At 43.4% G+C, this 25223-nt stretch overlaps 1 protein-coding gene across 1 annotated transcript in view; it reads right to left on the minus strand.

Annotated features, from left to right (window-relative positions):
* TXNDC16 (thioredoxin domain containing 16) overlaps positions 1–25223 on the minus strand; it is a 180643-nt gene that overhangs the window by 54724 nt on the left and 100696 nt on the right. Inside the window, exons 15-17 of the mRNA XM_082242654.1 lie at positions 13928–14096; positions 9151–9287; positions 6868–6952 (exon numbers count right to left, since the gene is read on the minus strand). Of these exons, the coding sequence (XP_082098780.1) occupies positions 6868–6952; positions 9151–9287; positions 13928–14096 (391 nt within the window). The remainder of the gene's footprint in view (positions 1–6867; positions 6953–9150; positions 9288–13927; positions 14097–25223) is intronic.

Below are 25223 nucleotides of genomic sequence, written 5' to 3' on the forward strand. Positions count from 1 at the left end.
GGTTAGTCAGCTCTCCTCTCTGCACTGTGCGCAGTGTGTGACATCAAATCCCCATCTCCTTCCTTCTGTAGCTCAGAGAGGCTGTGTAAAATATGTGCTTAACAAGGTTGTAGAGGCGAGAAGACTGCAGATAAACAGGTGCAACTTATGTAGGAGGATTCCTTTCATCTCTGTGTATCACCTGAGGTATGTCACTTTACTGGGTATATTTAAGGATTTACAACAACTTTAATGCATCATTAAATGTATATTTTAAATTTTTTAAAAGGTACAACCGTGGCCAAATGTTTTGAGAATGATAAAAATATTAATTTTCACAAAGCCTGCCGCCTTTATGACAGCAATTTGCATATATTCCAGAATGTTATGAAGAGTGATCAGATGAATTGTAATTAATTGTAAATGAAACTTGAAAATTAACTTAACCACTTAAGGACCAGGCCTATTTCTGACACTTGTTTTTTACAAGTTAAATCAGTATTTTTTGCTAAAAAATTACTTAGAACCCCCAAACATTGTATATTGTTTTTTAGCAGAGAACCTAGAGAATAAAATGGAGATCATTGCAATACTTTATGTCACACCGTATTACGCAGCTTTACAAACGCAATATTTTTGCCAAAAAATTGGATTTTTGACTTACTGTAAAATCAATTTCTCTGATGTTCATTGATGGACACAGCGCCTGATCGTCTTAACTGTTGGGTTATACTGCCCCCTACAGGAGTAGGGGACTAGGCTCTATTCACACGTGAGCGTATTGTTTTTAGGCCCTTTTCTGGGCTTTTTCAGATGTTTTTTTTTGGGGCTTTTTTCACATGTTTTTTCAGGCATGTTTTGGGGCTTTTTTCAGGTGTTTTTTGCAGGTGTTTGGAGGCAGGCATTGACATCTAACAAAAACGCTTGCAATCTATAATCTGCCAAAAAAGAAAATTGTACTTTTTTGAGCTTCAGACGTTTTGCTTCAGAAGACAAAACGTTCAGATGTGAACCAGGTCCATTGAAATGAATGGGATTTTGCTTGTTGGGCGTTTTGAGACTTCAGAGATGAGCGTTTTACGAGCTGAAATACGCTCAGGTGTGAACAGGGCCTTAAAGAGAAGTTGCTGCTGCTCTCTCAAGTTGCGCAGGGGGACTGATCTTGAATTTGACAACCCTCCTGTAGGTTTCTGCAGGCAGCTGGTAGTGGGTGGGGCCTGCTGGGTCCCTCCCACAGCTCTACTCTTTGTACAGGTATGTGCAACACAGTGATGTCACCGCTACTAAAATCTTAGTTCGCAAAGGCACTTTGGTGAATATTTGATTTATATCCTTTGTTGCTATTGAATAATTGCATCTAGTTTTCGATGGCAGCAAGTGGGGTTGGGAAGCTCATACCCATACTTTACAGGCACAAGGAGATCGGAGTGCTAATTGAAGGCAGCACCTGCCAATTTTTAGTGAACACTCGGCAGCCGAAAAAGCTCTCCTGGCATTCTAAACCTACAGTGCTACAGCACAATATTACATTATTCACCAAGGAGGCATCGGATCAACAAAGCTTTCAAAACTGACTCAGGAAATGTTATCTTGGGCTGAAGAATGTATAATGGTTTTGTATTTATTTTTATTTATATATGTTTGTCATTTTTTCGGTCAGGTAGGTATACAATAATGCAATATTTTAATACTCATTTATATTTTGTATTCGCGCTGTTAGCCAACTGGTAGAGCTTTAGTTTCCTTTTCAAGTTTTCCATACACTCACTGCCCCTTTATTGTTTACAGAGCTTAAAGTATATCTAAAAGGCAAAACTTTTTTTTTTTTTTTTTAGTTTTGGATGGAGTGGAGAGGGATTAGAGCACCTGTCAGTTTTTATTGTTGTCTGTGCCCCCGTTAAGGATGTTCACCCTCTCTATTTGTCCTGTTTACCATTACCATTGAAAGTGAAAGCAAAAGAAAATCCTAAACTTTGGGTTGTCCCCAGAAAAGTAACAAAAGGGGAAATCTTCCAATGGGGACACTAGTTCTGGTGACCTGGGGGGGTCCAAGAAATTCCCTTAACCAGTTACAAACCGCCCACCGCATATATACTGCGGCAAGGCGGCCCGGCTGTGCAAAATACATGTACGTGATTTTGTGCATGAGATGTAGGGGGCGCAAGCACGCTGCCGGGTTGCCACTCTGACTGCGATTGGACACAGCGGGAGCCAATCAGCGGCTCCGGCGGCCTCGATGGCCGCTGGGACCAGCCAATCATTAGGCGGAATGACAGAACAATGGTCTGCCTATGTAAACAAGGCAGACCGCTGTTCTGTCAGGGAGTAAAAGAGAGATCTTGTGTTTCAGGCAAGCTGAAACAGATCCCTCGTTTCCTCTAGTGCAGGGATCCTCAAACTACGGCCCTCCAGTTGTTGCGGAACTGCACATCCCATGAGGCATTGGAAAACTCTGACATTCACAGACATGACTAGGTATTAAGGTGAATTGTAGTTCCTGAACAACTGGAGGGGGCCATAGTTTGAAGACCCCTGGTCTAGTGCATCTATTCCCCCCCCACAGTTAGAAAGCACTCCCTAGGAGCACACTTAACCCCTTGATCGCCCCTGATGTTAACCCCTTCCCTGCCAGTTTCATTTATACAGTAACAATGCATTTTTTTTTAGCACTGATCACTGTATTGGTGTCACTGGTCCCCAAAAAGTGTCACTTAGTGTCAGATTTGTCCACTGCAATGTCGCAGTCCCGCTAAAAATCGCTGATCGCCACCATTACTAATAAAAAACAATAAAAAAAATAAAGTCCATAAATTTATACCATAGTTTGTAGATGCTATAACTTTTGCGCAAACCAATCAAAATACTCTTATTAGGATTTTTTTTTACCACAAATATGAGTATGTTTTATAGCAGAAAGTAAAAAATATTGGTTTTTTTTTTTTTTTTTCAAAATTGTGGTTATTTTTTTGTTTATAGCGCAAAAAATAAAAACCGTAGATGTGATCAAATACCAATAAATGAAAGCTCTATTTGTGGGGAAAAAAAGACATCAATTTTATTTAGGTACATCGTCGAACAACCGTGCAATTGTCAGTTAAGACAACGCAGTGGCATGTCGCAAAAAATGGCCTGGTCAGGAAGGGGGTAAAACCTTCCGGAGCTGAAGTGGTTAATTTGCAGGGATTTCCTCTCACTTCCTGTTTCATTATGGGACAAGAAGTGAAGGGAAATCTCCGCAATGGGAAACAGATAGATTTTTTTTTCTCCGATAGGGGTTATTAAGCCTTCCTTGCTCTATTTAACCACTTCCCGCCTGCCTGCCGGAGCCGCTTTCCCGCTGTGTTTAGACACAGCGGGAGGTGGGCTGTGGGAGGAGCGGTGGCGATTGCCGATGGTCTCCCGTAGAGGTCGGAGAAACCCAGAGAAGACCCGCCTGCTTATGTAAACAAAGCAGGCAGATCTTCTGTCAGCCAGGCAGGGAAAGATCAGCAGTTTCAACTAACCTGAAACTGCGACCTCTCTGTGCCTGTCACAGTACCCTCCACACAGTCAGTAAGCATATTAGGCGTACATTTACCCCTTTGATCACCCCCAGTATTAACCCCTTCCCTGCCAGTGTCATTTATACAGTAACAGTGCATATTATTTAGCACTGATTACCGTATTAATGTCACTGGTCCCCGAAAAGTGTCAAAAATGTCAGTTAGGGGTCCGATCTGTCCGCTGCAATGTCGCAGTCCCGCTAAAAATTGCTGATCGCCGCCATTGCTAATAAAAAAATAAATAAAAATAAAAAGTCCAAAAATCTATCCCGTAGTTTTTAAACGCTATAACTTTTGCGCAAACCAATTAAAATACGCTTTTTGGGATTTTTTTAAATAAAAATATGTAGCAGAATACAAGTTGGCCTAAATTGATAAAAAAAAGTTTAATTTTTTTAAAAAAAAATATTGGGAATGTTTTATAGCAGAAAGTAAAAAATATGGTGTTTTTTTCAAAATTGTCGCTTCTTTTTTTGTTTATAGCACAAAATCGAAAAACCTCAGAGGTGATCACATACCACCAAAAGAAAGCTCTATTTGTGGGAAAAAAAGGACATCAATTGTATTTGGGTACAGCGTCGCACGACCGCGCCATTTTACGTTAAAAAAATGGCCTGGTCATTAAGGGGGTAAAACCTTCCGGAGCTGAAGTGGTTAAAATGTAAAAAAAAAAAAACTTTTGCCTATAGTTCTACTTTAATAGCTCAAGCTTTTGTTAATTTTATTTTTTTTTTCATAAAAGGAAACATTCTGGTAAACTGAACTTTGTCACAGTTCAGGTCAAGCATTTGAAACTAGAGAAGAGAGAGGAAGCAGAGCTCAATTAGTCACATAAGAGACCACATTAGTCTTCTCTTCCTTTTTCTTACCTCTGGTTTACGAACCACAAAGAGAAACTGCTGTCTACAGTAACGTGCAGACACTATTCTCCATTTTTTAGACAGAAAACAGAGTGTGGAAAGCTACTGTAGATACAAAGAGTATTTTAAAGCGGAGTTCCGGCCTCAAAAATCGATAAAATTGATTTTGGGCCATCCGCTTGCTAAGGGGAACCTGAAAAAGAAATGGATAATCGCGATTTTATTTTTTTGTCACTTACCTTATTATAGAAAAAATATACTCACCTTCCTTCCACTTCCTCCCACTGCGGGCGCGGCCCGCGACGTCACTTCCGGTTTGCGATGATTCCTGGGAGCTGAACGTCATCGCTCCCAGGAATCAATGCGCACCGGCCCTGCTCCTCACATCTGGTGCAGGCGCGGCTTTCAATGCTAAACAGCTTCTGGGCATGCCCAGAAGCTGTGCAGGGATGCCGTGCCTGCACCGGAAGTGACGAGCGGGGCCGGAGCAGTGCATTGTGGGACTCCGATGTCACAGAAGAGGACATGAAGAGGGACGCGCTGGCTTTAGCTGCCCACACCTGAGATGGCAGCGCTGGAGAAGAAATTTTCAAGGTAAGTATTTCTTCTTACAGGTAAGTGCGACCCGGGGCAGTTCAGAGGCTATCCATTATGTAATGTACTAGCCCTGACTGTCCGGGGTTATTTTTAGCTCAAATTGACCCCCGGGCCCGGAACTCCGCTTTAAATAACTTCTTTTGGGTAAATTGATTACTCTTAAAAAATATCTAAACTCAAAAAAAATAAATAAAATAATGAATTTATTGCAGATTACCGGTCCTTAGGTGCAGTGGCTGTATTTTTTCATTTTTTTCAGGGTTTTTTCTTTATTTTCACCCGGTGATTTTGCCAGTAACACATATCCTGTCCTAGGATGACAAGGCTCACTCACCATACGCTATCTCCTGGAGGAGCAGCAATGTCACTGCACCCTCTGATCTGACCAACAAATACTGTACATCTTTCTCTCTTCATTTCCATTACCTGGGGACAGGGGGACATGCTTAAAAAACAACAACTTGACTGGGATAATGCTTCCAGTCCAGCTAACAGGAAGTGCCAAGAACACTGCAATTCTGGAAAGATCAACGGGCATTTTCTGCACTTGCTGAAAAAGGAAAACTAACCCAGCCATCACATCGAAGGGCCAATTAACTTTAAAATTTTACATTTATGTTCCTCAGTTTAAATATCGAAATTGTTATACCAAAACATAAGTTTGTAACTATTTTACACTTCTATCTGCTGAAGAAAAAAGGGATCGACCGATTACCGACAACACCGATATATCGGGAGCCGATATGCACTTTCCCCGATATATCGGAATCGGCCCCTGAGGTTACCGATATTGCCGATATTTCGGGAAAGTGCTGTACCGGAGTGATGCCTCCAGCTAGAGGCATCACCCTGGTACCAGTGTCCATATCCGACGGTCGGCTGACTTGTAATGACAACCGATGCGGCTGAGAAGCTGCTCGGCTGTCATTACAAGGAGCGGGAGGGGACATCTCCCCCCCTCTCACCGCCTTCCGTGGCTCGCCCGGGTCCTCCGTCCCACCGGGAGACCCGGGCATCCTACCTCCACCGCCACCGAAGAGAAGACCCGATCAAAGCCGCATTCGGCTCTGATCGGGTCTCCATGTAAAAATCCCCGAAGTGATGTCATGACATCACTTCTGGGTACTCGGCGCCGAATTAAAAAAACGGACAGCATTCAAAACAGCCAAACTTGGCGTTTTGAATGCTTTTCAGTGCAGAGGAGGGGTTTGGGGTCTTTTAGACCCCCCAGATCCGTCCACAAGGAGTACCTTTTTTTAAAAAAAAAAATATATATATTTTTCACATGTCCGAAAATATTGGCCGATACCGATATCCGATGATCAAAATATCGGTATCGGCATTAAAAAACCAATATCGGTCAATCACTAAAGAAAACCTCTTCTAGGTGAATAAGCTTAATATTGGGATGCTGAACACAACCTATTGCATCCATTAAAGGGAGTCTAAAGTAAAAGATCCAAAGATACTTATAAAAGCTGACCTTCCCAAATAATTTCTTCTCAGGGGCCATTGTCTTACTTTATGTTCTTTCTGTTAGCTGTGGTGAAGGATTAGATCTGTGTAAGGTGGAGGCTGTAATTGGCTCTTCAGACCACTTTTGCCTACACTTTGCACCATCTACTATCGTCCTTGTATCTTCAGACAGAGGGAGCCAATCAAACCTCCATCACACACAGATCCAGCCCTCCGTTGCTGTTAACATAAGATGACATGAAGCACGGCTGTTGGGACCCTGCTCTAGGAATGAGGTAAGTACTGGAGGCAGTTTGGGGGCCATTCTTGTAATGGTAACCTCAAGGGGGAATCAGAGGTCTATTTTTGGCTTTGAGTCTTGCTTTAAATAAATATACACAGAACTAATTTAGGCAAAAAGATCTCACACTCACAGGACAGATGTTTTCTCTCCAGTGTAAATTCCCACACTTGCAAAACCTCGAAGATCTTTTCCGGCACTGATAAAATCATTGGATTCTGTAATTGATGAGAACATTTACCACCATTACTTGTTATAATTTTTATTCAAGTTTTGATTAAGTTCTAAATACAGATTACAAATGTACAAAATTAATAACCATACATCACAGCCTTCACAATGGGTAATTTCCTTGGAGTGGCTGGGAATATGAAAGCCAGATGTGACTTGTCATTCTAGTTTAATCTTTATATTAGAGATTGCAACTGGAACTCAGATTTACTAAAGCACACCAGAAAAAGACCAGAAGAAAAACTAGGGAGAGAGGAGACAGGAGATAAAATTTTTATATGAGGCCATGTATGACTGCAACCCAAGTAGCTACAAGTTAATAATGAAAAGTTGCATGTGGTTTTTATGTACAATACAAGCAACAAGAGTATATACACTGGCCAAAAAAATTGTTGACACCTGAAGGTCACACATGAACTTGTTGGACTGTCAGGACTGAGATCTGAATCCACATCCTCTGATGTATTTGGCAGTAGCGCCTTTTGCTGAGCCACCTGAGATGCTGGACAGCTTCCTGTTTGATTCCTTGCATAATCTTGCCTTGTTTCTGGTGAACCTTGAACTCCTCGCTCCTCCCATGAACTTTCTATTTAAGCCATGCCTTGCACTTCCTGTTCACTAGATTATTATGCTCTCTCCAGCGGATATGTTGCTCCTTTGTGTACCTGCAGCTATCCTTATCTTCGCTACCACTCGCTACCGACCTTTGTGTTGTTCCTAGACTAAGTTTCTCCTTGATTACAACCTGCAACCATTCATTATCGACCTTAGGCTCGTTCCTTAATTTAGCTTCCACTTGATCCCATCCTGTTACCGACTTTCGGCTTGTATACTGACTGCGCTTCTGCTTTACCCCTACCAGCTATATTGGCTACTTGACCCAGGCTTGCTCCTCTTCTGGTAGGGCAATCCTGAGGATGCTGACCTGGTACAAACATGGAGAAAAACCCATCTCCACCAGCAGGAGCTCATGTAAATACTGGTTAGTGTTTAGACCCTGCACCTGTGGTGAGCCAGTGTCATCCACCAGGCTGACCTGCTTGTGGACTTATCCAGCTGGTCAGTGGGAGCCTCTCTACTGCTATAGCTACTGGTCTCCAAGCCTGACACCTGACAATGACATGGACATTCCTTTCCAAAACCATAGGCATTAATATAGGGTTGACCCCTCCCTTCCACAGGATTTCTATTATAATGGTCCCCACTCTTCTGGGTAGGCTGTCCACAAGATTTTGGATTGTGCCTGTGTAGATAAGGTGATTTTGCCCATTCAGCCAGAAAAGCATTTGTGATGGTCAGGAACTGATGTCAGATAAAAAAAAGGCCTTGCTCACAGTTGGCATTTTGATTCATCCTGAAGGCGTTCAATGAGGCTGAAGGCAGTGCCTTGTGTAAGCCACTGAAGTTCCCGCTGAAACAGAATAAAGCCTTCCCCAAATGGTTGCCACAAGTTTGCAAGTGCACAACTTTTAAAATGTTTTTATATGCTGTAGCATGAACAGAAGTCTTCAATGGAAACACCTAAACTCAATCGTGTGAAGGGGTGTTCAAACATAGTGGCTTTATAGCGTAGGTGTGATTGTCAGGGGTTCCCAATCTTTTGGGCCATATTGTGTACCTTTAGTTGTAAGCATAAATTGGTTTATGCTTACAACTACATTAAAGTAGATTTTAATAGCATCGTTCACATGAACTTAAAAAGTGCCAGCATAGAGTAGCCTGAAGATGTGACTTTATTTCTAATACCGTGGCTTTTCCTGACACTTAAAATTCTAGCTGCAGTATCAACATCAATATTGAAGTGGCCTGAACCCATCTTGGAAACATGAATAATGGAGGAGCAAGGATCCTACTTTTAGGTTTAACTGTATTATCCATTTATGCTATTATATGTGAATGAGGTGGTGATTACTTATTAAAAATGGTAAACCCCTTTAAGGCCAGAGTCGCATGGACAGTCTTATTTTCCATGTGGTGTAACAATAAAAGGGCACCACCACCTACATTTCTGCCTCCAGTGAAATAAAAATGACAATTACAAATCATAGTTAAAAGTAATTGGGGTTCTCACTTAGCCCCACCACAAACTGACATTTGTGTCTTAAAATTGTAGCACAATTCATAATTACGGTATTTCCCACCATTCCTGTTTTGAAACCCTAGTGAGAACAACTCTGTGGTATACCTTCTTTCATGTCGGAAGTATAGATTCCCAGCATTAAAACATGATTATCCAGTATTGATTTCTTCAGCATCTTTTCATTTAAAAATTCTTCTGCTTCTTCCACTGTATTCAGCTGCAGGGGGCATTCCTGCTTCATCCTGGTAATAATAAACAGCTTATGTGGATATTGATATGCTTCACATGGAAGGAAAGGAAAGTGTAAAAAAAGGAGAAGGGAAAAGAGGTGAAAGGTGAGAGAAGAGAGGTGTGGAGGGGAGATGGTAGGGCAGAGAGGAGAAAAGAGAGGGAAGAGGGGTGAAGGGAGGAGATCAGGGAGATGAGACCGAAAATAACTAAGAGGGGAGAACAGGGAGGAAAAAGAGACAAAAAGGAAAAAGGGATGAAGAAGGGCGAGGCAACAGTAGGTAAAACAGAGGAGAAGATAGAAGAAAGCGGAGAAGGGAGAGGAGAGGGAGAGAAGAAAAGGAGAGGAGAGGGGAGAGAAGAAAAGGAGAGGAGAGGGGAAGGGAGAGAAGAAACGGAGAGGAGAGGGGAAGGGAGAGAAGAAAATGAGAGGAGAGGGGAAAGAAGAAAAGGAGAGGAGAGAGGAGAAAAGGAGAGGGGAAAGAAGAAAAGGAGAGGAGATAGGAGAAAAGGAGAGGAGAGAGGAGAAAAGGAGTGGGGAGAGAAGAAAAGGAGAGGAGAGGGGAGAGAAGAAAAGGAGAGGAGAGGGGAAGGGAGAGAAGAAAAGGAGAGGAGAGGGGGAAGGGAGAGAAGAAAAGGAGAGGAGAGGGGGAAGGGAGAGAAGAAAGGGAGAGGAGAGGGGGAAGGGAGAGAAGAAAAGGAGAGGAGAGGGGAAAGAAGAAAAGGAGAGGAGAGGGGAAAGAAGAAAAGGAGAGGAGAGGGGAAAGAAGAAAAGGAGAGGAGAGGGGAGAGAAGAAAAGGAGAGGAGAGGAGAGGGGAGAGAAGAAAAGGAGAGGAGAGGGGAGAGAAGAAAGCGAGAGGAGAGGGGAAAGAAGAAAAGGAGAGGAGAGAGGAGAAAGGAGAAAAGGAGAGGAGAAAGAAGAAAAGGAGAGGAGAGGGGAAAGAAGAAAAGGAGAGGAGAGGGGAAAGAAGAAAAGGAGAGGAGAGGGGAAAAAAGAAAAGGAGAGGGAGAGGAGAGGGGAGAGAAGAAAAGGAGAGGAGAGGAGAGGAGAGGGGAGAGAAGAAAAGGAGAGGAGAGGGGAGAGAAGAAAAGGAGAGGGAGGGGAGAGAAGAAAAGGAGAGGAGAGGGGAAGGGAGAGAAGAAAAGGAGAGGAGAGGGGGAAGGGAGAGAAGAAAAGGAGAGGAGAGGGGAAGGGAGAGAAGAAAGGAGAGGAGAGGGGAAGAGAAAGGAGAGGAGAGGAGAGGGGAAAGAAGAAAAGGAGAGGAGAGGAGAGAGAGAAAGAGAGAGAGAAGAAGAAAAGGAGAGAGAGAGAAAAGGAGAGGAGAGAAAGAAGAAAGGAGAGGAGAGGGGAAGAAGAAAAGGAGAGGAGAGGGGAAAGAAGAAAAGGAGAGGAGAGGGAGAGGAGAGGGGAAGAAGAAAAAGAAAGGAGGGGAGAAGAAAGGAAGGAGAGGAAGAGAAAAGAAGGAAGGAAAGAAAGGAAGGAAAGAGAAGGAGATCTATGTACCACATCAGCTTAGAATAGGGGGGCTAGGGAGGTATGTCTGGGAGTTTTTAGTCTAAAGCAAAATTTTAAAAATTAATTCAATTATTTCCCTGTGTATACAGTAGATACCCGATTTAAACAGCATCCTTTATACATTTGCCTACCTTCTGATTTATATCAAGGATACAAAAATGATGTCCTGGAATACTAATCTTTGGTCAGAACACAATCAATTTCTGCAGAACCTTAGCAGTCTGTAGGACTTCTCCACTTCCTAATTACATAGTGTGCTTATTTTATTATGCCTTTATTCAATGATCAGTTTCCCCTAATTTCCTTCCGTGATACATGCTCTGAGCAGAATATCATTTTACAGGCAACGGGAATTAAGCGTAATTATACGTGTAAAGCAACAGTCATGTCTACCATGCTTAACATGTGCTCTCCATTACCATGCAAATCAAGTCTCATGTCATGCAGAAGAATTAATACTTTGAGGATGTTCATTCTTTTGTCTGAACTGAACGGAAAGGAAAGAATGGAGGTACAAATTTGAGTTAATGTGATAGTAAAGTCTTGTTTAAATAATAAAAAAATAAATAAAAATGTTGTACTTACCTGCTCTGTGCAGTGGTTTTGCACAGTGCAGCCTGGATCCTCCTCTTCTCAGATCCCTCGCCGGCGCTCTTGACTACTCCCTCCTGCTGGGTGCCCCCACAGTAGGCAGCTTTCCATTCACACATCGAGCCGTGGCTTGGCCCCGCTCCCTCTATCTCCTGATTGCTGCCAAAAGCCAATCAGGAGTGTGAGTCCCCGGAAAGGCAAGGCTCTCATGGCCATGGCTGTATTGAGAGGGGGCTCAGGTAAGTATTAGGGGGGCTGTTGCACGCAGAATGTTTTTTTACCTTCATACATAGAATGCATGAAGGTAAAAAAGCTTGTACAACCATTTTAAATTCATATATTTTGGTACTGCAGCTATTCAACAAATTTGGTTGGCTGTTGTGCACTGTGGAAAAAACCTGTGGCGCCGTCAATATACACTTGGAAGGCATTGATTAACTATTAATACTCTACCTTTATATAAGGCTACTTCTGCTAGCAGAGGAGTGCCAGATAAGTTTTATAAGGTTTGGGGAGGTTGGGAGAATGATATGTCCATGGTGTCTGACTAAATAGTTTAAGTCTAACATTTCTGTCCTCCTATTATACATTATACCTGAGGTTGGGGTATGTTCCATATTCCTTAGTATGCTTTGACATGTGCCTCCATGTCAGGTCACCTGTGGCCAGGTGACGACTGCACCCTGTTGGAGACAGGGGTGCAGCGCAAGGTAGTGAACCCGATAGCAGACTGCTGTGGATGGACCGGAACATGAGCCCAAGATTCCCCAGGGCGCGGGGTCTAAGACCCAGCAGGTGTTAACCAGAGCCTCTAGTGGTGAGGATGGACTTGGCTGCAGCTGGGCCCAGGTCACGGCCCCTGGGGTTCCCCGGGTCATGCTCCGTAGGGAGAGAAGGGAAGCAGCCACTCAGGACACACAGAATAGTGATGGGTAAGCCGAGGTCAGGGTAACAGGCAGACGAGGGTAACCAAGGGACAGGCCAAAGGTCAGGGTAACAGGCAAACAGGAATAGTCAGAGACAAGCCAAAGTCGGTACACAGAAAAGTAGATCAAGCAAACAGGAAACAAACACTGTTGAACAGCAAAGCAGACCTGCAGTGCACTAGTTAATATAGACTTCCTGTGATGACCTGGGCGGGGCAGGAACAGGAAGTAGAGGTGATAAAAAGGAACCAGAAATGCAGTCTGACCTCTAATACAGACATGAAGGGACAGGTAAGCTTGCCAACACTATTGCAAGGCCATGACACTCCATAGATGATACTCTATCAACATTTAAGGTTATGCCAGTCATCATCCCGCAAAGCCTAATTATACCTTAGAGGGACTGATAACTGTCATGACGATGTTGCATTGTATATCCTATGTTTATGAAGGTTTTATGATGGGTGTCTATTAGAGCTGATCTATTGTTTGTGTTTCTTTTTGCATCTGTAGTTTGCGGTTGTAACTGTTGTGTACACTGTTATATACTTTACATCTTACTAAAATAAATAAACAGAATAAAAAAAAAAAATTAGGTTAAAGCATTTATAAAGGATATTTCTTAAAATTAAAAAAAATTTATATCGTATACTTACCTGCTCTGTGCAATGGTATTGCACAGAACGGTCCCAAACTTCCTCTTCTGGGGTCCCCCACTGGCTCTCTCTCCTCGCCCTCTCCTGTGTCTGGCCCCATAGCAAAGCATTTGCTATGGCGGCAGACACGTGGGCTCAATCTCGAGCCAGGCTGTGTGCGTCTACAGACACACACAATGCGGCTCGGCCCTGTCCCTGTTCCCCCCTCACAGCAATTGATTGACAGCAGCAGAAGCCAATGGCTTCTGCTGCTGCATCATTCCTTGTAAGTAGAGGGAGAGGAGAGAGAGGGTCTGAAGCCATGCAAAGCACTGGATCATTTGAGCACTTAATATTTTGGAAGGTGGTGGGGGGGGGGGGGGACAGCAATTTTTAAAATGGTTTTTATCTTAATGCAGGGGGTGCATTGAGATAAAAAATGTTTCAACTTTAGAACCATTTTAAACAACCCACAGCAAACATAAGGTAAATTATTATAAAGATGGAATTTAAAGGGTCAGTCCACCCAAGAGTAATTCTTTAGCTGTAAGTGAAGTCTGGTGGACTTTTTTATGTGCTTTTTTTTTTTTTATCTCTAGGGGATTCCACTAATGAGATCCCTTTGCCAGAGTACCTGGTTCTGTTTCCACCATAATATTAAAAAATAAATAAAAATGTTGATCATTTAATAAGCAGTATTGACCTGAAACTCTTTTTTCAGGTCTATTTTGACTTTAAAACTTTACAATCCAAGAGGGAATGTGTACCATAAATGCTGTGACAGTTATGTAGATCTGGCAATACATTTCTGACAGGGGTTCTAAACCTTTCCCAAGCTACGAGATAATTTGTTGGCATTGCTATCCGTATCACCGTTAGGGACATCCCGTTGCTGTAGTCCAAATAACAGTGAACTTGCAAAATTTAGATTGCAAGTTATTGAACAAAAGAATTACTAACCCTCTCTCAAACACTAAACACTTACAGCATGAGAAAGTTGGCCAGTTCATCGGTTCCCATCATTCCCGTGTACAGAAATGGCTCCTGTCCCGCCTGATAGATCTTTATCACAGGGATGATGGTAATATTCTCCTTACTGCAAACATCTGTCCAATCCGCACAGTTTACTCTGGCCAAAGCCACATCCAGCATGTCTACAAGAAGGAAAAAGAAGATTGTTAGAGATTATAAAAACACTTTAGTTCTCCCCTTTTCTGATTCTCTAAAAAGCACATGAATAAAATGTAGTTCTTATAGTGGATCTAGCATCAGATATGTTTTTTCATGTTTAACCACTTAAGGACCAAGCCTATTTCTGACACATGCTGTTTACAAGTTAAAATTTTGCTAGAAAATTACTTTGGAGAATAAAATGGCGGCCGATGCAATATTTTTTGTCACGCGGTATTTGCACAGCGGTCTTTCAAACGCAATTGTTTTTGGAAAAGAATATATTTCACTGAATTAAAAAAAAATAAACAGTAAAGTTAGCCCAATTTTTTTTTGTATATTGTGAAAGATGATGTCACACTGAGTAAATAGATACCTAACGTTTTAAATTGTGCACACTCGTGGAATGGCGACAAACTACGGTACTTCAAATTTCCATAGGTGATGTTTTAAAAAATGTTATCCGTTACCAGTTTAGAGCTACAGAGGAGGTCTTTTTCTAGAAATATTGCTCTGGCTCTGACGATCGTGGCGATACCTCACATGAATGATCTGAATACCGTTTTCATTTGCGGGCGCGACTTACGTATGCGTTTTCTTTCTCACAGAGATGGGGTCGCTTTAAATTGTTTTATTTTTTTCCTATTTATTTTATTTTTTAAACACAGAACTCTGTGCTGTGTTTGGACACAGATGATCAGCAGGTTTCAGCCAAAATCACTGGCTGAAATCTGCTGCCAAACTTGTGCTGCATCCAACAACAGCACCAGTTGGCAGGGGGCAAGTGCATGCACGCCCCAAACTTGGAAGCGAGCTGGCAACGTACATGTATGTTGCCGAGCCTGCACCTGCTGCCGGCCCGCTCGCAGTATATTTACTGTGGGCGGTCATCGAGTGGTTAATGTGCATTAAAATGGTTACTTTTTAGTCTAGATATTTGTCTGTGTAACAGTGTGACAATATAGGAGAGTGATCGGAAAACTGGGACAGAGCGTTGACACCCTTTAACAAGAAGTACCTGAGCAAGAACCATCATGTCAGGTTTACCAGTAATTGTTTTAATAAAAATTACAAATGTAAAAAAAAAAATTGGATTTTTGTCTTACCGTAAAATCCCTTTTCTCTGAAGTTCCTCCAAAAAAAGGGCTGCCTGCGTCTGCTGCGACTATTTCCAGATGGATTAGACAGACAGTTGTGCAGGCTTATTCGATTAAGGGTCAGGTTCCACCTTTCCCTGTTAGGGCACATGCTCAGGCGCTTAGTGCTTCCTGGGCCTTTCGCCATCAGGTATCTGTGGTTCAGGTTTGCCAGGCGGCTACCTGGTCGTCTGTTCAAAGTTTTACAAGGTGGATGTGCTGGCATCTGCAGATGCCTCCTTTTCCCACAAAGTTTTGCAGGCTGTCGTTTAAGGGTGTTTTTTAGTCTCCCTTGAGGGTGTTAATATTTTTTTCAGGTGGGTCTCATCTTGTTGTTCTGATGAGTCCTATGTTGCCTGGTTGGATATGGTTCAGCCTTGGGGAATTATTTTCTGCTGTTCCCAACCCTCATTTTTATGGCACTGCTTGGGAACGTCGTTATTGTTATGAAGAACAGAGACTGCGTCCATCAATGAACGAAAGAGAAAATTAGATTTTTGTCTTACCGTAAAATCATTTTTTTCTGAAGTTCATTGACGGACGCAGTCTATTTTGAGTTGGGTTGGTATTGTTTTCTCTGACACTGCTTTGTTACAAAACTGACATCCTATAGCCACAGATCCCAGCAAGGAACTAGGTCCTTACTCCTGATTAGGCAGATTAAAACTGACATCCTATAGCAGAGAGGGGGAGTATACCTCCTGGGACTGCCCATAGGCGTAACCAGAACTTTTTTTCTGCCTAGTGTCCTACTCCTGTAGGGGGCAGCATAACCCTACTGTTATGAAGAACAGAGACTGGGTCCGTCAATGAACGATAGAGAAAAAAATCTTTAAAAATGATGGCTGTGAAGGTTCTCATTTATCTAGGTCATGGTATAGCTTAGTAGTAGTTAGTCACATTCAACTGGACTTGTTCTGTAATGTTGATGAAAATGTGTTGCTTATCCTAAGCACTTCCTTCGTTCAAATGAGTGTCAGGAACTACCCCAGGTTTCCTTTCCATACAGGTAACACAGACACATTAATCAAATCACCATGAAATGTGTCAAGGCAGTTGCTGATTGTCCACGAACAGGATGGGAGGTGTGAAAGTTGTAGAACCACCCTGTTCTAGTTACATGATACCATTCTTGGTGTCAGGAAATCTGCATAGCGGTTCTTTCTTTAATTTACATGGCAAAAGGTGTAAATTTGCTATTAAGCAAGAGAGACACCACTCTCCCATCCAGCCCATGTGTAGCAAAGGTGATGCACGGCCTCAGCCAGTGCCTCTCCACAAACTACACCCCTGATGTGTTTCACCCCATCCACCAGTCATAGAGGTGTGACTCCTTAAGTTGGGAAGAGATATTAAAATGCCATTAGAAAATAGAAACATAGAAAAGTGACAGCAGAAAAAGACTGAGTAGTCCATCCAATCTGTCCATTTTTTTTTTTTGTTAACTTTATTGTCAGTATAGATCTACGTTTGTCCCAAGTTTGGTTGAAGCCATTTACTGTTGACTGTCTCAATACCATTGCTGGTAGTTTATTCCAAGCATCAACTACCCTTTCAGTACAATAATACTTTCTAGGATTAGTTTTGAACTTTCCTCCAGTTAGTTTGAGATCATGTTCCTGTGTTCTTGATTATGGTTTCATAATGAAAAAACTGCCCTCCTGAAACCTATTGACCCCCCTGATGTATTTAAAGTGGTTGTAAAGGCACTAAGGGTTTTTTGCCTTCATGCATTCTAGGGGCTCTCCACAATGTGGAAGGGGGCTCTCCACATTGTAACTCTCTCAATGTATCCCCATTGAGAATAATCTTCAGCCATTTTCACAATGCAACTCCATCATGCAAGCTTGTGTGGTGTCTGTGTCCCATCGGCAGGGCAGCCATCAGAAATTTTGGGGCCCCTTACACAGTTTTGGGGCCCCTTACACAGTTTTAGGCCACCAACCACCAACATTCCCCAGGGCCCACCTACCGTGTCATCATCCTCCTCCCGTCTCATGTCCCCCTTCTCCTCCCAGTCCCATGTCCATCTCCTCCATCCCAGAAAAATAAAGGTGAACGGTTCTAGTAAATGCCGCCCCTCCTGTCCGGGCTGGACAGCTGGAGAACAGGGGAGGGCAGGGCCTACAGCTGTGTGTAAGGGCTAGTGAGGGGCAGGACCCCCCCACATAGTGCCAGTCTGCAAGGGAACGGCGGAGTTTACAATTGAATGGTATTGCAAGAACAGATGGCAACCCTACCCTGTTTGGGGCCCCTCGGGACGGCCGGGCCCCCTACATGTGTATGGGCTGTACCCCCTTAATGGCGGTCCTGCCCATCGGAGGAGTCAAATCAACAGCACAGGCAGCACAGCAGTAGCACATTGCTACACACACAACTCGGTCGATGACTTACCCTCCATGCTGCTATCTAGTTTCTGCTCCATGCACCTGCGAGGGCCGGGGGGGCCACTTCCCCCATTGACCAGCTGACCACACCCCCATGTTGCTCAATCAGATGATACCTAACTATCCTTGCAGCAGCACTCTCCGCCTCAGCAGGGAATGAAACGAAGCGGTGCAAGCTGGCCAGGTTTACCTGCCGGGCAGGAGGCGGTGTTGCCAGCAATCAGGACTGGTGAAAGGAATCACAAGTGCTCTCATCTCTTTTGCTTGCGCCGCACGGTGGGGGATTGCTGGTGATATGTATCACGGCGGCTCTCTCCCACAATCCCCTGACACAAACACCCGTACCAAAACATGGGGGGGCCATTGCTGGCAGTGAAATTAATCCTGGTTGGAAGGGGGTGCAGGTCGGGCCCCCATAGAGGCTCAGGCCCCTTACGACTGTACTGCCTGTACCCCCCTGATGGCGGCCCTGCATATATATGTGGATATAAATGTTGGGGCATCTTCCTGACACTCATTAGAACAACATGACTTGGAAAAATGACATAACGTCTATAACAGGGGTCTTCAAACTATGGCCCTCCAGTTGTTCAGGAACTACAATTCCCATCATGCCTGTGAATCTCAGAGTGTTACAATGCCTCATGGGATGTGTAGTTCCACAACAGCTGGAGGGCCGTAGTTTGAGGATCCCTGGTCTATAACATTACATTCCAGTTTAACATGTTAAAACTTATATGGAACTTTAGTGATTAGGTTTACATCTACATTTATGAATGCCCACAGTCATTTACCACTTTGTCCCCTATGGTGTTGAGGCACATGACAAAGGATGTGAAAGAAAAGAGGATACGTGGCTACAATCACAAAGCTGTTTGGGTGCCAGAGTCATAGTGACATCAGCGTATCTTTATTCTACATCATACCTGGATAATCGTAAATCACATTCCACTGAATGATTCATGTCTCTATCACAAAAGGCTCCAACACCTGTGCAGCCTTTCACCTAGATGGTTATGTGGCAGACAAAGGCAGTTCTGTCCCGTGACAATATAGTTGTCACTCCCATCCTTCACATGGGTGAGTATGGCTGTTTTCTTCACACAATGTATAAAACCTCTCACGTAGGTGTGTTACACCTTCTTTGCCTCGGTTATACATTTTGGTGTTGAAAAAGAGGGCCTTGAAAATGTTTATAAATCAAAGTATTAACCACTTAAGCCCTGGAGGATTTGGCTGCTAAACGACCAGGGGGTATTTTGCGATTCGGCACTGCGTGACTTTAACGGACAATTGCGCGGTCGTGCGACGCTGTACCTAAACTAATTTGGCGTCCTTTTTTTCCCACAAACAGAGCTTTCTTTTGGTGGTATTTAATCACCTGTGCGATTTTTTGATCATGCGCTATAAACAAAAAAAGAGCGTAAATTTTGCAAAAATAGCAATATTTTTCACATTTTTTTATATGAAATTCCCCCCCAAAAAAATGTAAAAATCAAAATTTTTTAACATTTTCGGCCAATTTGTTTTATGCTACCTATGTTTGGTAAAAAAAATCGCAAAAAGCGTATTTTGATTGGTTTGCGCAAAAGTTATCGCGTTTACTAACAAAGGGAAAGATTTTTGTCATTTTTGTTGTTTTTTTTTTAACGCGTAATGGCGGCGATCTGTGATTTTTTTTGCGGTACTGCGACATTGGGGCGGACAGATCGGACCCTTGACTGACATTTTTGACACTTTTGGGGTTACCAGTGACATTTCTACAGTAATCAGTGCTATACATATGCACTGTTACTGTAAAAATACACTGGTAGTGAAGGGGTTAACTTTATTTGGGAGGGAGGGGCTGTGTGTGTCCCTAGGGGCGTGCTTTCTACTGTGATTGGCTGTGGCTTGAGCTGTAAGGACACTGATCAACGGATCTACATAGTAGATCCGTGTGATCAGTGTCTTTACACCGAGGAGAATGACAGGCAGCTTGTTTACACAAGCTGCCTGACTTTCTCCCTCTCCCCCGCCGATCGCAGAGTGGCCGGCGGACATCGGGTCCGCCGGTCACACGCGCGGGGGGGTCCGTGACCATGCGGGAGCCGCGCCTCCGGGGGCGCGCGCTCGCTCCCTAGACCCTCACAAGCAAGCGACGTAGACCTACGTCAGTTTGCCTGTGAGGGGCTGACCGCCGACGTAGATAGTCGTGCGGCGGTCGGCAAGTGGTTAAACCCAAAAGCAAATATTTATTATTTTGCAACTTAACCACTTTAGCCCCGGAGGATTTGGCTGTTCAAAGACCAGGGCCTATTTTGCGATTCGGCACTGCATGACTTTAACGGACAATTGCGTGGTCGTGCAACGCTGTACCTAAACGAAATTGACGTCCTTTTTTTCCCACAAACAGAGCTTTCTTTTGGTGGTATTTGATCACCTGTACAATTTTTTTTTTTAACGAGTAATGGCGGCGATCTGCGATTTTGTTTGCGGGACTGCGACATTGCGGCGGACAGATTGGACCCCTGACTGACATTTTTGGGAGTACCAGTGACATTACTACAGTAATCAGTGCTATAAGTGGGTTAAATGTATCCCTAGGGGCGTGTTTCTAACTGTGGGGGGGTGTGGCTTGTGATGTAACCACAGAGACATACGATCCTACATAGCAGGATCGTATGATCTCTGCACTTACATCAGGGAGAATGACAGACGGCTTTATTTACATCAGCCGGCTGCCTTTCTCCCTCTCCAGTGGGAGATCGCGAGTGGCCGGTGGACATCGGAGCCGCCGGTCACTTGCGCGGGCATGTCAGGGAACAAGCGGGTGCGGGAGCGCGCCTCCGACGGCGTGCGCTCGCCCCCTATAGGCTCCTGTGTGAGCGACTACATACTACGTCGGTTTGCCCGGGAGCACCAGACTGCCGCAGTAAATGTACTTGTGGCGGTCGGCAAGTGGTTAACAATTCTTAGAAGTGATGGCTGCATTCTTTTCCTTTTTTAGCCTTTTTTTCTTTTATTTTTATCTGGTGATCCAGCCAGCAAGTCTGATTTTTTTCACAAGCTCAAGCTCTCCAACAGAATGTATAAGTTTACATGGATGAGACAAACCACTTAACACTGGCAGAGGTGATTACAATGATCTGCTTTTATTTGTTCATGCAAAACCTTTATCCCAAAAGATAAAAAAACTGTTTGCTGTAACTGATAAGTGTGAGCTGGAGTTTGGCTTCAATTTGTTAGTGTAATTAAATCTGGTAATACATTTAACACTCCCCTCCCCTCCAGACTGACAATGCTTCTGTCTGCTGTGCCTCCTGTGCTCATATTTCCGGAGATGTGACTCACTAATACGGGAGGTGTGTTACTGGCCAGATCACCAGGTGAAAACCGAGGGGAAAAAAGCCCAAAAAAAAGTAAACAAATGCAGCCACCACATCAAATGATTGGTAAGCTGAAATATATGACATTTTTGGTTTTGGATTTAATACCGCTTTAAAACTGAAAATTTCCTATCAATTACTTAACGTAATTTTCCTTTCCTGATGGGACTCCATGGCAGCATACTTATGGGTTAGCCCCGCCTTCTTTCCTACCCTATAGGACCCCATTCCCATCAATTTTGTTCAGTGCTAGGGGCGGTGTTCCATGACTAGCCTACTCCAGCAGATGGGAGGGAACTCCTGCTGCCATGGAGTCCATCGGGAAAGGAAAATTACGGTAAGTATTTGATAGGAAATTTTCTGTTCTCCATGGCAGCATACGTATGGGAAATAACTAGCCATACACACCCGGGTGGGCAACTGCTGGTCAAAAAAAAAGCCCCACTCGTCAGTGATGATCTCACCAAGCTCACCCAAAAATGGAAAATTTGAGCCTTCTTTTTTTAGTTGTTTGAAGTATTTTCTTTGTTTCAATGGTGATTCCACTGGCTCCTCCCACTTCAAGGCTTCTTTAACCGCTTTAACTAGCGGTGATACTAGGGCATAATCAAAGCCCGTACCTGGGTCATATATCTCATCCTCACTGTCCGAGGTTTCTTCTGAATAGAGGCTCAGTTGTGAGGGACCCGGCTCAATAAACGCATCCCTTGAACACGGCACGTCGACCGAAAGGGATAAGTGTACGGCCAGAATCCAAATCTTTAAGTGATTCTTGAAAAACCCGTCTGACCAGGGACTCTATTTGCTGGTCTCTGCCTTCTCTTTCTCTCACAGCCCGAATGCAACAAGGATGCGCTTTCTGGGACTCACATCCCCAGCAGGTTTTCCTCTCGGAGCAGCTGGGATGGCGTCGAGGGTGGTGTCCGGATGCAGATTCAGAATCTCCTCTGACGCCTAGATCTGGATAGCGACCTATGGTGTCTGGATCTGGAGAAGTGATGATGTTTTGATCTGGAACGGTCCTTGTCTTAGTGTGTAGAGGGATGCCGCTCAGACCTTGAAGGGCTGAGAAAAGAACATACACACAAACAAAAAGAAAAAAGGAACTGAAAACAAAATACCAGGACAGACAGGAAGGTGTTAACAGGACCAGTCCTACCTGCTGCGTAAGGGTTGGTCACCAGGGGACGGTGAGACATTTATGACGGCACGGCGACCTGAAACTGCAACAGCCAGAGGGTGAGACAGAGCGATGAAAAACCTGCAGAGCAAGGCAGCTGGCGCAGAACTCACCAGGGCTGGAAATGACAGAGCCTGGGGAAGCCGCCGCACAAGCCTGCAGGTGATCCAGAGTTACAGAGCTTTGACAGCTGTTTAAATTTGCCGCCTTGGCCGATGTCACCGCACCTCCAGCGCGCATGCGATAGGATCGATACCCAGCGGCGCTCCAAGCCTCATTTTCGTTGGCAAGCCATGGCTGCGCAGATGAGCGAGGAAGGAACCCAGAGCAGCGGATTGGAATGCAGATATGTTCCGTATTAAGATTAAAGTAGATCTCTCCGCTACAGGTGCTCTGTCTGTTTCGGGTTATACAAGGGGGTCAAACAGGGTGAGTCTTGTTTCCCTTTGATTCTTACCCTCTTATCATGACATTTACCCCTTACTGGTTCTAGAATCTACAGAAATAATATCACAAGGTTGATATTTATACTACTTTTATTTATTTTATTGGAATGCGGATGGTCCTCCTGATGGATGTTTTTCAGATTACTGCTATTAGAGTAAGGTAACATATGTATACAAAGCTCTTTTTGGATGTCATATCCTCCTGCATTTTGCCATTGTATCTGTTACTCTCTGTCTTTGTTGTAACAAAAAAAATTTAATACAAAGAAAGTTAAAAAAAAAAAAGTAGATCTAAATCCAATCACTAAAATTTCATATAAATGTTCACATGTGTGTAATTTAAAATGTTTTAAATCTTTTTAAATCTGCAGCTTTCCTTATAATAATACCCGATGATCCTCAGTTCAGTCACTTCCTGTTATGAGGTGCTCCTGCTTTGTCAGCCTGTCACACGTGCCCCTGATGTTGACTACTAGTGGCTGCATTGACACACACTATGCATACATGGTCCACCACCACCACTATAATTATTTGGAAGCTGGATCAGAGTGAAGCTGGTGCTGGAGCAAGTGCATGTAGATAGGAAGTGGCTAAAAAGGCTGGAAAAGATCAACAACAACACAGATGCCAAAAAGTAAGAAAAAAGGGAAACTGTATTTTATTTAAAAAATAGTTTTTCGTTTATGATACCCACAGTTTTTATAGGAGAACTACGTATATTCACCTTCCCTCGGCAACATTTTTACCCGGTCGGCCTCTGGGTCTTGGATCTTCTGACAACTTGATTGGACGCCCTGGGGGTGCCGTAAATCCTACTTATGTGCATGGGAATTCATTTACCCCAGCCAGCACCTGGCAGATGCAAGGATTGTATTCTGAGCTTACTGTATATTCTCAAAAGGATCTTGAACAGACAGGTAGGAATCCTTTATTGCAGAAGAGACACTGGGGATGATTTCCTAAAACTGGAGTGTGCAAAATCTGGTTCAGCTCTGCATAGAAACCAATCAGCTTCCAGATTTTTTTTTTTTTTTGTTAAAGCTTAATTGAACAAGCTTCAGTTAGAAGCTATTTGGTTACCATGCACAGCTGAACCAGATTTTGCACTCTGCAGTTTTAGTAAATCAACCCTATAGTATTGAGAGATAAAATATACAAAGTATATTCCCGCGCCAAATGGAGAAACCTAAAATTTCTAAATAAATAATAAATAATAAATAATATATATATATATATATGTGTGTGGTATGCAGCTGCTATAGTGAAAGTGCGAGTGCTCAATGAAAGTGAAGTAATCAGTTTGTATATGATTACCTATAGCGCTTGCTTAAGGGCAGTAGTTCTAACACTGTTAAATTCAAACTTATAAAGTGCATATATAACCCCGTGATCTACTAAAAGTATTAAATAAATAGGTACACTTCACATATAAAAATAAATATAAAATTAATTCAATATTAATTAAATTGATACATTTGCAAATTCATGTATAGTGCAGGAGATATAGAATTACTTTAATAAAAATGTGCAAAAGTTCATATGCAAAAAAAGTTCATATTTAAGTGGACGTGACTTCTTGACAGTGAAAGTTCAAAGGAAATAAATAAATAAAAGTGCACAGTGAAAAGTGCTTGGTGCTGCTGTCATAGGTCTTCCACTCTATCCTTGGTGTCAATCCTTGTGCTCCACCGTGACAAGATAGATAGATTTCACATGCACCAGATTGCGTGGCTATGTGCCTTATGATACTAGGACCACCAGAGCTTTGTGACCCCCAGGGTCTGGGTGCGTTCTCTCCGGGTAGGCGCCTTCCCCTACAGCAACGCTCCTCCTGCCACCAACTTCCAGTCAGGGATGTTATGTAAGAAAGGAAGGTCTGGATAGTGTAGTACCGTTTTTTCAACAAATGGTTTTATTGCACAGTATCCAGGTGAGCCATTACAAGGTCCAAATATAAACAGAGGCAATAAAAGCAATAAAAAGCAAGAGAAATCGGGATAAAATCAGATAAACGCTGTCACTATTATGAGCTGCGGTGTGGAAAGCGGTACTTCCGGTTCGCTTTCCACACCGCAGCTCAAGTGGGCTCAAGTGACGTCAGGACGTGCGTTCCACCTCCCTATAGTATGTCTCTTCTGCAATAGAAAGCCTGGCAAACCTAGCAGGTCTAGCAACTAGATGTCATCCAGTTAGGGTTTACCTCCATTTTACTAGAGTGGCTCTCTCTACTGCTGGCTATGTGTATAAAAATCTGACCACACTGGGTTTGTTTGCTTTCGACAATTCAAGTCAGTTAAACAACTGGCTTCTGTGGTGCAAAGGAGCCCAGAAACTGATCGAAATTTAGCCTGTCCCTGCTGAACAAGCCAAGTTTTGATCAGTACATAGTCAGCTTAAAGGCTTAAAAGAAAAAGTATGGGTTTTCTTTTTATTTCAGAAGCATACTTACCAAGGTGGATGCAACATCAACATCGGTCCCATGCTGCATCTGTCCCCTGCCGGCTCTAACACTGAGAATCGAGCGATCAAACACTGCTGATTGCGCGATTCTCAACTCCTGAGCAGTGAGCTGTCGACTGACACAGCTCAGGTCA

This window comes from Pelophylax lessonae (assembly GCF_965119305.1).
Source record: "Pelophylax lessonae genome assembly, chromosome: 13".
NCBI classification, from domain to species: Eukaryota; Metazoa; Chordata; class Amphibia; order Anura; family Ranidae; genus Pelophylax; species Pelophylax lessonae.